At 39.8% G+C, this 15,556-nt stretch overlaps 1 protein-coding gene across 3 annotated transcripts in view; it reads left to right on the forward strand.

Annotated features, from left to right (window-relative positions):
* The window catches only part of LOC132132093 (ADP-ribosylation factor-like protein 15), a 55,904-nt gene that overhangs the window by 26,706 nt on the left and 13,642 nt on the right, over window positions 1-15,556 (forward strand). For 2 of the 3 annotated variants that reach the window (XM_059544340.1, XM_059544342.1), the window contains exon 4: window positions 3,890-4,098. In XM_059544340.1, the coding sequence (XP_059400323.1) occupies window positions 3,890-4,098 (209 nt within the window). Of the gene's footprint in view, window positions 1-3,889; window positions 4,099-4,710; window positions 4,818-15,556 lie in introns of all 3 variants that reach the window. The other variant, XR_009429003.1, reaches the window with a different exon arrangement.

Raw genomic sequence — 15,556 nt, forward strand, 5'->3', positions numbered from 1 at the left:
AAGTCATTGAATGTATGGATAAATTAATTGATCCAATTAATTAAAATTAATTGATTGATGTCACAGACCCATTAGCAAAAATCTGCAGACACACCTGTAACAACATTTCAAGCCATTATTTCACCATTATTTCACATCTGATCTTTTGAAAACTAAATTTCAGCAACACATCGTCTGACACAGCACAGGGAATATGAATGTTATTTGACACAGATGTTGCATGAGGACCTGACCAGAAAGGATATAAACTCATTTCTTTGATGACTAATAGTTTTCTCTTCAAGGTAAATTGAACCCCAGAAAGCACCAGTGCTTGGATGCGGCACGCAAAGGAAATGTTTCAGATGTCCCTCACTCAATGAACCCAGAGCTATCTTGGCTTTGAATCTGTTTTTAAAATTAGTGAGTGATGACAAGAATAAAAGGGTGTTGAGGATGCAGGGAACCCGAGGGGAAGGGAGGGCTAGATAGGCGAAGAGAACCTCCTGTACATCTGTACATACGTCTACATACTACTACAGTTGAACACTATAGGATTTTTGAGAAATGTGCTGGTTGTGTGTTTTTAATGCAGTTAGAAAGCCAGGTTGTATGTCAAGATTAAAGTAGAGATGAAATGACATTCATCCAATCTATTTTGCAAATGCATGTTATAGATTTTATTGTGAATGATTCATGCATGTTTAATTTTTTTAATCAAAATGTCAAGACAACAGACATCTCCCTCATGACTTATGCCAGATATCTTTAATCATTTAGTTTGCTTAAACCCTGCCCCTTGCTTATAATTGACAGCAGGTGTGCATTCATATTTAAGAGCAACGTCCGCATCAGTATGCTATCACTTTAAATTTCGACCTGTTCCTGACACAAAGCTTGGAGCACATTTATAATTCTTTTCTTCAAATTGTCTTTTTTAAAGGCTTCAGACCCCATTAATGGTGTAACAATGTATTGTCACAATATACCATGATACAAAAATCCAACATTTTTACACAGACTTTTACATGACTGATTTTACACTTAAATATGGACTAACCCAACCATTGGTTTAAATTTTAAAATGTACATTTTTAACCCAAAAATTGGGTTAGTCCATATTTGACCCAGCATTTTTTAGAGTGTATGTATCATGTATAATTTACTCAAAAAATTAAGTTTAGACCGATTTAATATAGTTTTTTTTATTCACGTTTAAACAATAATCAGTGCAAAACACACATCAAATATGGAAGCACATTTGAGCTTTCATTTTTGATTTATTATTAATAATTTAAAAATAAAATACAATTGTTCATAAAATACAATACTTAACACTTTTTAAATATATGTTGTCAGGGACAGAATGTCTCTCATATAATTCTTATTTTTAGCTAGGTGGGAATTATGAAAATACCTTTCTGATTACTGAACAATGCATTCTGTTAACTATTTATTATTATACAAATAGAAATTTAACAAAATTTTGGCTTTGTTTACAGTATTGTCAGAGTATCATATTGTGAAACTAGTATTGAGGATCAAACTTCTCCTTTTGTGTTCCTCAGAAGAAAGTAAATAATGACAAATGTTCATTTCTTGGTGAACTAATCTTTAAAAAGTGAATTATTATAGGACAGGTTTTTGTGAGAAAAAAGCCCACAATGGGAGATCATCTTGAAATTGATGAACCTCTGAATTCTCCTTGAAAACTGGTATAATTATATCCTGTTTTTCTCTTAAGCACTTTGGAGACTTTTCCTCCGGACCTCCAACAAGTTCAGCTCAGTGTCAGGGGCCTGGGGAGCGCGACCTCTTTTCCCCCAAAAACAATAGTGTAGGGTTACGGCTGGGACATTAACCTTGAACCTGACGCGGAAGGCTCATGTCACACTTTATTGATAGAGGTTGTGTGCTGGCTTGACACGCTGGCTCTCCCAGCGTTTCCGCTGCGGCCATTGAGACGGTTTACCGTTCTGCTGTGTTATTGCTTGGTCTGCCCGTCTGGCCCGTGTTTTGGGTCTGCATTAGTGATTTCAGGAAGCCGGGAGACGTTCAAAGCTCTGCGCTGTCTGTGTGCATTTCCAATCAATGTCACGATGACACCCTGTGCAATCTGCGAGGCAGACAGGCGCACCAAAGAAGGGAACCCTACATGCTCACTTTCACCATCTCGCAGCGACCATCTGAAAGCACTTAGCAGACTCTCTCTTAGTTCCTCTTTTACCACAGCCATGATATAATGATTTCTGCGAAAATGTGCTTTAGTTGCATTATCACATGAGATTGTAATGCACCGGCCCGTTGCTGATAAATGCTGTTTTGTTTCGTCACATTGTTTTCGTCCTAATGCACATGTTTATGCGTTTGAAATGAAAGTAAACCGCTGCTTTTCAAAGCCTAAGACCTCCCGGTGTTTTGATTTTCTTTTCACAGCCAGTAGATGGAGACTTTGAGCAAAATTACACAAAAGTCAGGCCACAAAGTGTTGATGCACATTTAAGACTGATGAGATGTTGTGTTTTGGAAAGCCAGGCCATATAGGAAATAAATATCAGGCTGAGCGATTATGCGTTAATATTTAATAGCGCTTGGTAAAATGGCAAAAGCAGATCAAACGCCTGTTAATTAGATGAGTCAGCTTCCGACATTCTCTGTCTGTGAGGACTCCAAATATTTATTGTGAGTCACAAATTGTCTAAACATCTTCAAAAAAGCATTATTATTTCTTTGGCCAGCTGTCGTAAAAGTCCTTTCAGGCTTGCATGTCAGCGGTTGGAAAAGCTGTTGCCGAATAATAATACCTAATGAGAACTGGAAGTATTACATTGTGCATCATACACAGTGATGATATTGGGGAGTCGAGCTCTGAAACTCAATCTGCTTGGTGGAGTCTGTTCCAAACGTGAACCGAAACGTCTAGAATAGTTTTAGTGCTTATAATTTGGCAAGGCATGACTAAGAGCTCAATTTGTGGTGTGAACCATTAAACTCATGTCCAGTGTGTTTAGCGAGGGGAAAAAAGTATTGCACAGCTGCCTAGTGTCAAGCAAACAGCTTATTTGTTTTGGTGAACTTCAAGAGCTTTTAATAAAGCTGTCGATTACTGTCTGCCATTGATTTAAGACGCCACCTTTTCAAATAGCATTGTTTATTATTTCATGCCTAGAGATGAAAACAGAGAAATAAAGCTACTTTTTAGGACTCATGGCCATAGGATATGATGCGCGTGAGGCATGCTAGTAATTAATACTGCGCATTCCATTCAGGAAAATCATGAGGACAAGAGGTATTGACAAACTGCTCTGTTTTTTCACGGTTAGGGTACAGGCCCCGCAGTGACTCACTTTAACCAAAGCCATGCTGCGCTTGTGTGTCTTGGTGGCCACATTTTTGTACCCCCAAATTGCTCAGCACAAGAGAAACCATATGTTCACTGTAAAAGTGGGCCCATTTGAACTGTGCTGTAGACTGGCCATCAGAAGAAACCATTTTAATATGCTCTCAGGGTCGACTTTAAAGAAACACTGTTGCGTTGAGCGCTCTTCATTTGGACACGGCTTTTCCCACAGGCCTCCCCGAGCGAGAGTGCGAGTTGGCATGCGTTCTTGAAGTCATAAAAATACATAATGCAATATCCGCAGTGATTTTTGAAAGGGTCCTCACAAAATGTGTTCCAGCTATGTTTGAACTGCTGCTGTGTCCAAATGCTGTAGTCCATTTCCCACTCGGTTACCAAAAAGTTTCTCATTGTGCTTTTTGTTTTGAGCTTTGCCTTGGTTTCAGGATCTGATTTACATCTGTCGGGAAAAACACCTTTTTTTCTGCAAAGGGGTTAATGTGTGTATTAAATGCTATGACTTCCTTGCTGCGATCGTGACGGTGTGAATTTATGTGTTTTGTGGTGCAGGAGCGGACTCAATTAAAAAGTACTGGAGCCGGTACTACCAGGGCTCTCAAGGGGTGGTGTTTGTTTTGGACAGTGCTTCGTCGGAGGAGGACCTGGAGATGGCGCGTACAGAGCTCCACTCTGCCCTGCAGCATCCGCAGCTCTGCACACTTCCCTTCCTCATTCTGGCCAACCACCAGGACAAACCTGCTGCCCGCTCTGTACAAGAGGTAATCTAATACTCGCTTAACACTTCCCTTCCTCACCCTGGCTAACAGCCAGAACAAACCTGCCACCCGCTCTGTACAAGCCGTAACTTTACACTCGCTTAATACTCGCCTAATACTTCCCATCATTATACCGGCCAACCAATGGGACAAGCCTGCCGCCCCCTTCATACAAAAATGACCCTAATGCTTTATACCTCCCATCATCATCATATACTGATCATACACTCCATTCAAGAGGTCACTTCAAGTGATCGTTCTCCCAGAAATAAGAATTCTGTTATATTTACACACCCTCATGTCATTCCAAACCTGAATGGCTTACATTGACATTGAGTTGGGCAATGTCAGGTGGTTTTTCAGCAGTCAGCTTTAGTTTTTTTGGTGTGTTCTGAACCATTGGCTTTAGTTGGATGCCATCAGTGGTTTTTCAGCCGGTTCTGCATGTTGAATCAGCGGCAGAGCTAGTTGGCGAGAAACAGAGCTCCAATTGCAGTTCAGCTTAGAGAATGAGCACACAAGAAAAAAAGGAACTGATGAGATTTGAGGAGTAAAGAGGGAATGCACAGACACTTGTTGTCATAATATTTGTTTGTTTCTTTCTTTATCCACTAGAAGAAGACCAAGGGCTGACGATGCCAGTGCCATTTGCAACTTAGCACACACGATTGAAAGAAAGCTACACAAACAGTCAGTAATGAGCGTGGCTGGTGTAAACAATGGTAAAAGCAAGTTCTGCTGGCTTTGTATATCCACAGCCCCTAGGTCTTCCAGTTTCCCTGTTTCAATGCCAAATACAGGCTACTGCCACCTGCTGGTTTGGGAGAGTTATGTTCTCTGACGCAAGAACCCAACTACATGCTAGTTGGCCATTAGCAGTAGTCTGTCTGGTGTATTGTAGTGCAACATTTTTTGCCCCGACGTAGGCAACATGAAGCAACGTCACAGTCCCCTTCCCTCAGCGCTAGATCTTTGGCATAGGTTTTGTGTGTCCCTACCCTTAAGGCAAGATGTCGCTCGGCACTTTGGCCAGATATTTCCAGTCATGCAAGTACAGCTCCTATAGAGTGTTTTCACGACATGTCATCAATCCGCAAGTCTGCCATATTGGTGCCACTGAATGTAAACAATGAATGAAGAAATTAGGCATTTATATAGCATTATATCAATACCAGTGAAACCGAAAATGGTCAGTTATTGTCATGTTTTGGGCTGTACTAATCAGTGGGGCCAGGAAAAGCATTTGGAGTACTATAGACTGCCAAAAGTTAAAACAAATCACAGAGAAGAGTGCAAAAACTGTCTGAGGAAAGAAGGCGTTCGCCAAACTGAACCAGGATTTCCAGGGCAAGAATCTTGACAAGAATTTAGCAGCTTCCACTTTTTTTTTTTTTTTTTTAATATGTTGTTGTTTACATCTGAGTATCTCCAATATGGCCGTGCATCCGGGTAACTGACCAAAATGTGGCATAGGTACAAACGCTCTGTTTACTTGAAATTGTGATAGAGCAGAATTTCCTGAGTTTGTCAGTGTTACATTAAAACAACAGATTGTTTCTTTGATCTTTAGCTCAAATCACACATAAACTGTCAAGTCAAGGCTAGTCGTGTAAATGCATATTCTAATGAAAATTCATATGTCTCTATGAAAACTGCAAGGTGGGACCTTAGCCACCATAGTTGAGTGTAATGATTTTCCCCATTATTGTTTTTATCATTTATATGTTGTAGGCTCTTTATCTAAATTTCAGCACACTTTGTAAAGAGGTAAAAAAAATAAAAATAAACTTTTTCATTGAGCAGTTTAATCCAAGTCTTCTGAAGAGACACGGCCGGGTTATATGATGAACAGATTTAATGTATTTTTTATTCACACATTCATGAACATAAACAAAAGCTCAGCCACACTTGCTTGATACACACAGGGCTTAAAGTTCTCCGGCACCATGCCGGATTTCAGGCGTGCAGCGTTTAATTCTGCATAAAAAATAAAAAAAATCTTGTTGATTGATATCACTTTTGAGCCCATGCGTTTGCCCACCAATGGTATGACATTAACTAACAGTAACTAACATTAGTAGCCAGTCAGAATGTTTTGCTTTTATAAACACGAGATGCGCATAATAGTATTCAACTGCAGAGTCACAGCCCTGATTAATGGAGAAGCGTGACAAAAAGCTGTGAGGCAAAATGATCAAATATATCCATCTAGCGCGTATTTACATAGAAAAGCTCATTATAAAGCATTGGAGCTTTGTAAACAGCTCAGAGTAATCATGTCATCTCTATAAGAATGATATGATTGTCAAAACATATTTACCGGGATTTCTGAAAAGGTCCTGTTCACACATGATCTATTAATGGTAACTTTACCAGTAATTAACCATTAAAGAATGTGTGAAAGGGCTAAACTCTTCCTCTGTATACGCTCTGAATTTGAATTGCCAACACAGCAGATATATCAACCTATGTCTAAATATGCCATTGTATTGTACATCGCGATTTCAAAATAAATGTTTCTGCACGTGGCCAAATATTAAAATTTAATGGATTAAAACATTGTTTAATCAAGCAGTAAAGTGAAACGTCACCAGGCCGTTGGCGCCCTCTGCAGGTAATTGTTTTAATACATATTGTACTTAAGTTATGTTCATGTTATATATATATAGGCATATTACATTATGTATTTAACAGTGTTGTTCAGTACAATCTTGTAATTTCTTGGTTTTGATGTTTTATTTGAGCCAATTATTATTGCTTCATTGTTAGTTTATATATAAAGAGTCATACTAAAGCCTGGTTTTCACTTAAGTCTGTTTGTGTTACCCAAAATAATCATTAGTTACAGCCCTAGATTAGTTAAAATATTTCTAAATACTACTGCATTGTTTTACTTTTTGTAATAAAAAGACAAACATTTTATTGAAAACTTCTTGAAAACAGTATTAAAATATTGTCACATTCTAGTGAACCAAGTATCTGTACTTTGTCTCATCTCATTAGCTAAGTGTATTGTCACACCCCTAGTGTCGATAAGTGATGGTATAGCTCATAATTTTCCAAGTATGATACAGCTTTCATTTTTCAGGTCAATCATATATTCATGAAAAAGAAAATCAGTTTGAATAATTAAAGCAATAACTTTGCCATAGTATACTTTCAAATGTTAAAGTTTCCACAGTCATTGTTTTTTCCGCCCCCCGGAAAAAAAGTTCAGGCTCAGGATCTTTTTTTGCTTTAACCCCTGTACACAAGAACAAAACTCATTGGTTCTTGCAGAAGACTTTCAGTGGAGGGGCAGAAATCTCTCAGATGTGACAATTAAAAATATCTCCATTTGTGTTCAGAGGATGAAAAAACATCTGATGGGTTTGGAACAACATGAGGTTGAGTAAATAATGCCAGAATTTTCATTTTGGGATGAACTAACCCTTTAAATAATAACAACATTAGGCAACACAGTGTCTGTTTCAGAGGATTTGATTGTTATTTGCAAACACTCACAGGCCACAAGACACTCTCCCACAGTTCTGCAGCACCCAGCTTACCCACTTTCTCAGGCTTTCCTGACAATAAGTCTTTGTATTGTTGGGAGCCCAAAATACTGGTGGTGTGGGGAATCTCTACAGCTGTTGTCCCATCTCATAAGAGCGTATTCATTTTACCATTTACTCTATTTTAGATTCTTTCAAACATCATTTCAAAAGCAAGTGGCATCAAAATTAAGATAAATTGCTAACTGCTGTTAGTAATAGCAAACAGTTGGAATGTGTGGCATGTCTCTGCCGTCACATTTCTATTTTAATGGTCCCCTTGTCACTTTTATGTTTGGAGGATTGAATTACTCAGCCTGTGCGTCTTTTTTTCTGAATGATTTGGTGTCTGTGTGTGTTTTTTGCCTAATACCATGCATGTTGAAAATGTGTGTCTGTGTGAGCGTGCATGCATGCACATCTGCTCCGAGTGGAGAAATCGGTCCACGGGCTGCAGGATATCACCCAATGCACAGAGTGCTATTTAACTGGCTGAGAAGTAGTCCTAAATGAGCAGTAAATATCTGCCTTTAGAGAATAATACATCCCAGTTCACTGATGTGTGTCAAAATGCGGCTTTTCAGTTGGCAGTGACACTCGCTGTCCATGCTGGAGATGCAACTTGTGTTACACAAGATCAGACCTGACCAGCTTGTTTTCCATCAAATTGCTCTCAATCGATTTCAAACTGGATCAGATCTCCTGGTCCTCCTATGGGTATTTTTTGAAAGAAGAAAAGATCCACTGTGCAGAAAACAGAAAGGGAACTGGTCCAATATTTTTTGGCCATTATAAGGGATAAAGTTACTGCCAGCATTTATAAAAAAAGAAATAAAAAAACCCATCTGTAAAATTAAATTACGTTATGAAAAACGTCAATCTGATTTTCAGCTTCATTATTTAAATATGTTTTGAGGAGGCTTTGAATAAATAAATAAATCAGGGATGATAGGCAATACGTTTTTTTATCTAATTAATTACATGATGTGGTGATTAAGCAAATGAATCACAAATTAAATTTGGCTGAGAAAATACCCTGAAAATATAATTTAAAGCCATTGTTGTGTTAAAAAAAAAAGTAGCTTTAGAAGGAAATGTTTCATTTGGTTTAACAAAAAATGTATTACACATAAACATTTAGTCAACAACAGCCTAACATAAACATAAACTAAGAAGCATAAAAGAAGATCGATATTTCATGAGAAACATTTCAGTAGTTTTTGTTTGTACAATGAAAGTCATTGGTAACCAAATCTGCTTGGTTGCCAACATTCTTCATTATTTTAAGTCATACAGGTTTTAAACAACACGAGGGTGAGTAAATTATGACAGAATTTTACTCTTTGGGTTAACTATCACTTGATTTGATTGATCGATTGATTTTTTTTTAATGCAGTGATATTCTAAATAAGAAACCAAAACTGCCAGTAGGTGGTGGTAAATGTCTTTGAGTAAGAGTCATTCATTCATTTATTCATTCATTCATTCAATTTGTTCAAACTGCTGAGAAAATATGAGACAAAAACTCATACAGAGGCATTTTTTGCCCCAGTATCGTAAATTTTAAGGGCATATAATTGCATTTTGTAGGCTAGATCACGGAGTGAGTTGTTGCCCTGCATCATGTTTGTCAACAGTCAACTGTATAAAATATATAATGATGTACAGGTCTGAGGGCTGTGTGTTTTGTATTAAATGTTTAATTCCATATAATATAATATTTATATAATATTTTATATATATATAAATTTGTATATATACATTTTTATATATAATTTTTGCCAAATATAAATTACGTAACAAATGAAGGTCTGTGTTGCATTCTGTTTTATATGGAAGAGGCCTGTACGCCAAAATCAGCCTGTTTTGTTTTCTATTGCAGGGTGTGAACTGTGATGGATCATCTATCTCTTGCTCTGGATGAGCATTTCATTATGTGTTTGATTCCAGTAAACATTTATGTACTACTAAGGTTACAAAGTAATCTACCTATGTTAAGAGTTTTCAATTATTTTATTACCAGGGAACTCCAAATATGATGATCCCCCTTCTCAGCTGCAGGCAGCTGTGTATTTTCATATTTGCTGACTCATTATACTCTAAAAAATTGTAAATGTGTTATTATAATGATGGCCTGTTGTTTGCATAAATGTTTAATTTCTATTTGTACTAAATCCTAGTACATCCAGTTTGTTTTATTTTTCTTGCTGGTAAGAAACATTTAATTTATTTTATCTCAGATATTCCACAGACCACCTAACCGCCCCTTGCAAGCCCCTGTAAGTCCCTGAAGCCCAGCTCAAGAGATCTAGTGTGACTGATTTCTGCAGGTTTCCCTATGACTGGTTGAATCAATTGATTTTCTGCTTCTGGATCCCATGTAGTATGCACAACCTTTTTTCAGAGTCCTCTGGCTCTATATAAGGAGGCTACAGACTGATGACAGGACATAAGACAGCTTTGTCTTGTTCTTTATTGGGATTTTGAGCCTTGCTTGATTTTTACTGCAGTTTGTCTGTGGACATCTGCACATAAATACTTTGATTTACTGTAGGTTACTGTTATGAGATTAAGTCCAAATGAAGGGTGCACATTCAGCCAGATGACTGAGCATAGTTTTTTGTTGGATCAGGGTTGAGCAGGATGACTAACTAGTCGTCTTAAAACCATATAGTTGATTATTGAAGTTGTCCAGTTTATCAGGATTTAAATGTTTATCTTTAATCATTCTTAGCCATGTTGCACTAGATGGAACTAGTTGACTAATTGATTCAGACAACCCAATTACTAGTGAAATTTGAAAATATTTTTCAACGACATGCATGGTTAAGAGCACTCAGATCTGTCTTTTTGCCCAAATGTGTTTGGATTGAAATTGGTCAGTTCTGTTTTGCCTACGATATATGAAGCAGGAGAAGGTTGTGATTTGTATGTCTGAATTTCAAGAGAACCCATTTGTTTTCCTCTGTACTTTGTGAAGATTTCTGTGAAGAAATTTAGGACCTGTTGAGATGTTTGAGCGTGAGAATAATACAAGTGATTAAAAATGTGCTAGTGGGGACCTATTGTAGTGAAATTGAATAAACCAATGCACAACTGTTTCAACAACCACATGAAAAATATTGTATAATTATCTCCTCCTTGTGTGCGAAATTGTGCCAAGTTGACCAGAGGCTGCAATTAAAGTTGCTTAAGGGGACAAATGTAGCTATTCAAATCATATTTTGATGATTGAGATTTGAAAGGGAAATGGGGAGTTTATTTTCTTGCAGATCTGGAAATCTGTTATCATATCATTCGACTGTTGAAAGTCCAGAGCCAAATGGACAGAGAAAAGCTGTGACAACACAACATTTATGAAGATTTAGAAGAGAAAACAAGTTAGTACTATTTAGTTAGCACGTTAACACAAGACTAGATCCAAGAAGTGATGCGAGAGACCGGCTCCGTTCAGTCAGTACAGACATGGAATCTGTGTCTTTTGTGGTTACACAGCAATCTGGGTCCGAACAACAGACCCGTTAATTTTTTTGCTCGGAATTTGCTCAGCCGACTTTGGCATAGTTTTCAGCCCTGGGTGCCAAGGCTGGTGTCTGATCAGCAGGAGAAACACAATTCTCCCTCATACGACATGCATACATACACACACACACACACACACTCACTTACTCACTCACTCATTCCTCTGTCTGGGTGTCTGTCTGGCTTTACACCCCTTCCTCAGTCTCTCATGTTACTTGCTGTGGGAAAGATTTGTGCTGTTCATTTTTGCTCCTTCCCTCTCTCTATCTTCGTTCTAATTTTGATTATGTGAAGATACTGGAGCCTAATGAACCCCATGATTTAGACACTGACATTGGTCATGAAATGGCAATCTAGCACAGTACTGAAATAGTTTGTGCAAAAGTAAACAAAAATGTAAAACATTGAAATGTATTCATATATTTATTAATGATAATTTTTTATATTACCAAATACAACTCAACTAACTTGTCTGTATAATTTGAGCAGGAACAGACTCCCTCCACTCGTTAAAAAAAAAAAATAATAATTATATTTTAAGTTCTGTTTTGTTTGGCAACATTGTGAAGAAAAAAAGTAGCCAACCATTCATATCGATGACTTAAAGCCTCAGCTTTTTGTGTCAACAGTAGACTGAGCAAATGGCAAGGCAAGTGTATGTTTGATATTTTCTGGTTTCTTTGCATAGTTTTGCTCATTTGGATATTGCATACCTTGTCCATATTGGCATATGTCTAATTTGACTTAATTTTGCTTCCGTCACCTGAAAAATTGATTTAGATAAAGCTAAAATGCTTTTCTAAGCCAGTATGACAATTCTAAGGAAATGCTGACTTTCTTTCAAACCAGCTCTCTAGTTTTGACCATTACAGGTGTGTGTACTTTTTAAATCCTTTCCCCATGCTTAAAAGAGACTCTTGTATCTTTGATATATAGTAACCCTGGAGCTCTATGGTCCTTAAATGTAAGGGCTTGGCAGTTGAAACTCTACCCAGCAGAGTCACAGTCACTGGTGTAATTTACTGCCCCTGTCTCCCCCTCTGCACTTTGGAAGCAGCTCCCCCCATGTGGTAATGGAAGGGGTCAATGTCTTACCTTTAAAAGAACTGCCCGGTTTTCCCCTGCATGACCCAGTCCCCGTCCCCTTCTCCTGTGGCTGATCTCACTGGGTTGTGATTTAGAGTAATAATAAAATTACCACGGCTCTGGAAGTAGACAGGGCACCCATAACATCTGGCTCTAATAAAGTTATGACTGATAGAGATGGATGCACACAGAACCAACATGAGTGGGAGACCTACACAGACTCTACACAGACCCCAATCTCCAGAACTGGACCTGTTTCAGATGACAGATGTCTTTGGGTCCTATCCACTAATGCATGCAGATACCATTTGACATTGCTTTCCGTACAGAGAGAGAGCTGGAAAGCAAACATATTTGGTGTTTGGTTTATCTGCTCCTCTCATGTCCTCACTGACCCTCTTGATTTGCTTTTCTCATTTTCGATACTCACACAACCTGCTTGCTCAATGATACTCTCATTCCTGGAGATTGCTTTCTCGCCAAATTCATTTTGCTTTACAATGGAATTGAATTTCAATGTGTTGACCAACATTCAGCAATAAGATGTATAACATACCTTAAGGCACAACATACGTAAAGTGGTGCTGAGTGGTTTGTTGTCTCTGAAATACATTGGTGAGGATAGAAATCTTAGAGAAATCCTCATTGCCATCAGGCGCCATCAATTGAATGTTTTTCTGGGGGGAGGAATTTTTCCACGTCCTGAAAGATGTGTTTGAGACGTGAAGACAAAGGCCATCTTGTGTGCCTGATTCAGGTCATTCTGCTGAGAGAGGCCACTAGTGCTGCCACATGGAGTACTTTGTCTGGTGGTCAGTGCCCAGTGTCTGAACAACCAGCAGCGTCTGCTTGAAGACCATATGGTCATGAATCCTGGATAGACTATGCAGTTGAAGTATCCAAATTCTTGCAGTCCAATTGTGTTTTTGGACAATGTGCTGTATCGAGATTACAGCACTCAAACCAGAGAACAAGTTGTCATCGAGATCACAGTAAATCATTTATTGTGTAAAAAGCATTTCACAAGGAAACATCATGTGCTGGAAAATATTATAGTTTCATGATGGCAATTATTGTCCTTTCCTCTGTTCTTTGAACAGAGATGTAATTTACAGTCCGGCAGAGATAATGCCCACCTTCTGTATAGAACAGACTGTACAAGCAAGACAGATGAGATTCAGGGGACGTGTAGACCCCACCATGTGTGTGAGCATCACAAGCTATCTTTTTAGCAGAACACAGTGCCCCATAATAAACCCACATTGCTTTACCTCAGAGACTGTGAGCACTGTATTCTGATGTCTGATTGAAGGTTTAGCTTTCAGCTGGATCTCCTCATGAACATCTCATTAGTCCCTTTTAAATGACTGAGGTTCAGAGTTCAGTGGTGCATGGGGAAAAAGAGGGAAGGGGGGGTGGGGTGGGGTTCAGCTTCCTGACAGCCTGATGAATGAAGCTGTCCTTCAGTCTGCTGGTCCTGGCCTGGAGACTCCGCAGTCTCCTCCCTGATGGCAACAGACTGAAGAAGCTGTGTGATGGATGGCTGGGATCACCTGCGATGCAGTGGGCTTTACGGGTGAGATGGGTTCTGTAAATGTCCTGGAGGGAGGGGAGGGAGACACCAACGATCTTCTCAGCTGCTCTCACTATGCATTGAATGCTCTTCTGGCAGGACGCGTTGCAGGTGCCATACCACACAGTGATGCAGTTAGTCAGGATGCTCTCGGTGGTGCCTCTGTAGAAGGTGCACATGATGGGGGCCGGGGCTCTGGCTCTTCTCAGTTTGTGGAGGAAGTTGAGACGCTGCTGTGCATTCTTTGCCATGTTGTCGATCCAGGAGAGGTCCTCTGTGATGTGCACACCCAGGAACTTGGTGCTGCTCACTCTCTCTACAGTCACACTGTTGATGGTCAAAGCAACATGTTGAGTGTGCATTCTCCTAAAGTGAACAAAAATCTCCTTCATTTTCTCCACGTTCAGAGAGAGATTGTTGTCCCTGCACCACCCGGCCAGGCAGTTCATCTCGCTCCCATAGTTTGTCTCATCTCTGTTACTAATGAGACCCACCACAGTCGTGTCATCCACAAACTTAATAAAGAGTTTAGAGTTGTGTGACAGTGTGCAGTCGTGGATCAGCAGGGTGAAGAGGAGGGGGCTCAGCACACATCCTTGGGGGGCTCCAGTGTTCAGTGTGATGGTGCTGGATGTGTTGCTGCCAACCCATACTGCCTGAGGTCTACCAGTCAGAAAGTCCAACAACCAGTTGCAGAGTGAAGTGTTGAGCCACAGCTGGACCAGTTTGTAAATGAGCTGTTGAGGAATGATTGTGTTGAGTGCTGAACTCAAGTCTATGAACAGCATTCTGTTGTATGAGACTTTTTTGGAGGGTAGTAGCGATGGCATCATCGGTCGAGCAGTTGGGCTGATATGCAAACTCGAAGGGGTCCAGGGAGTGGGGGAGGGCAGACTTGATGTGGTGCATGACTAGCCATTCAAAGCACTTCATGAGAATAGGGGTTATTAAGTGCAACTGGACGGTAGTCATTGAAACAGGATGGAGATGGCTTCTTCGGGACTGGAATGAAAGGTGGTAGCTATGAAGCATGTGATAACAACAGCCTAAGCGAGATGTTGAGTCATCCACAGCTTCAGGTTGGCCCGGACATTGATGGCCTTTGTGACTGTTATATCATCAATACACTTGTTGATGTAGGCAGTGACAGTCTTCTATTATTATTGGAGGTCTGTGGTATTATTGTATGTGGCAGCCTGCTTAAACATATTCCAGTCAGTGGTGTCAAAACAGTCTTGAAGAGCCTCTGACGATCCTTCCGGCAACACTTGTATTTGTTTGTGAACTGGTTTGGCAGCTTTAACGAGTGGTCTGTGAAAGTGAAAGTGACGTGACATTCAGCCAAGTATGGTGACCCATACTCAGAATTTGTGCTCTGCATTTAACCCATCCGAAGTGCACACACACAGAGCAGTGAACACACACACACACACACACTGTGAGCACACACCCGGAGCAGTGGGCAGCCATTTATGCTGCGGCGCCCGGGGAGCAGTTGGGGGTTCAATGCCTTGCTCAAGGGCACCTAAGTCGTGGTATTGAAGGTGGAGAGAGAACTGTACATGCACTCCCCCCACCCACAATTCCTGCCGGCCCGGGACTCAAACTCACAACCTTTCGATTGGGAGTCCGACTCTCTAACCATTAGGCCAAGACTTCCCTGAATGATGCAGGCATTAGCATGACAGTGATGTGGTCTGAGGCACCAAGGTGGGAGAGAGTGAGGGCTTTGTAAGCTCCTCTCTGT

The sequence above is a fragment of the Carassius carassius genome, chromosome 49 (genome assembly GCF_963082965.1).
Source record: "Carassius carassius chromosome 49, fCarCar2.1, whole genome shotgun sequence".
Classification (NCBI taxonomy): Eukaryota; Metazoa; Chordata; class Actinopteri; order Cypriniformes; family Cyprinidae; genus Carassius; species Carassius carassius.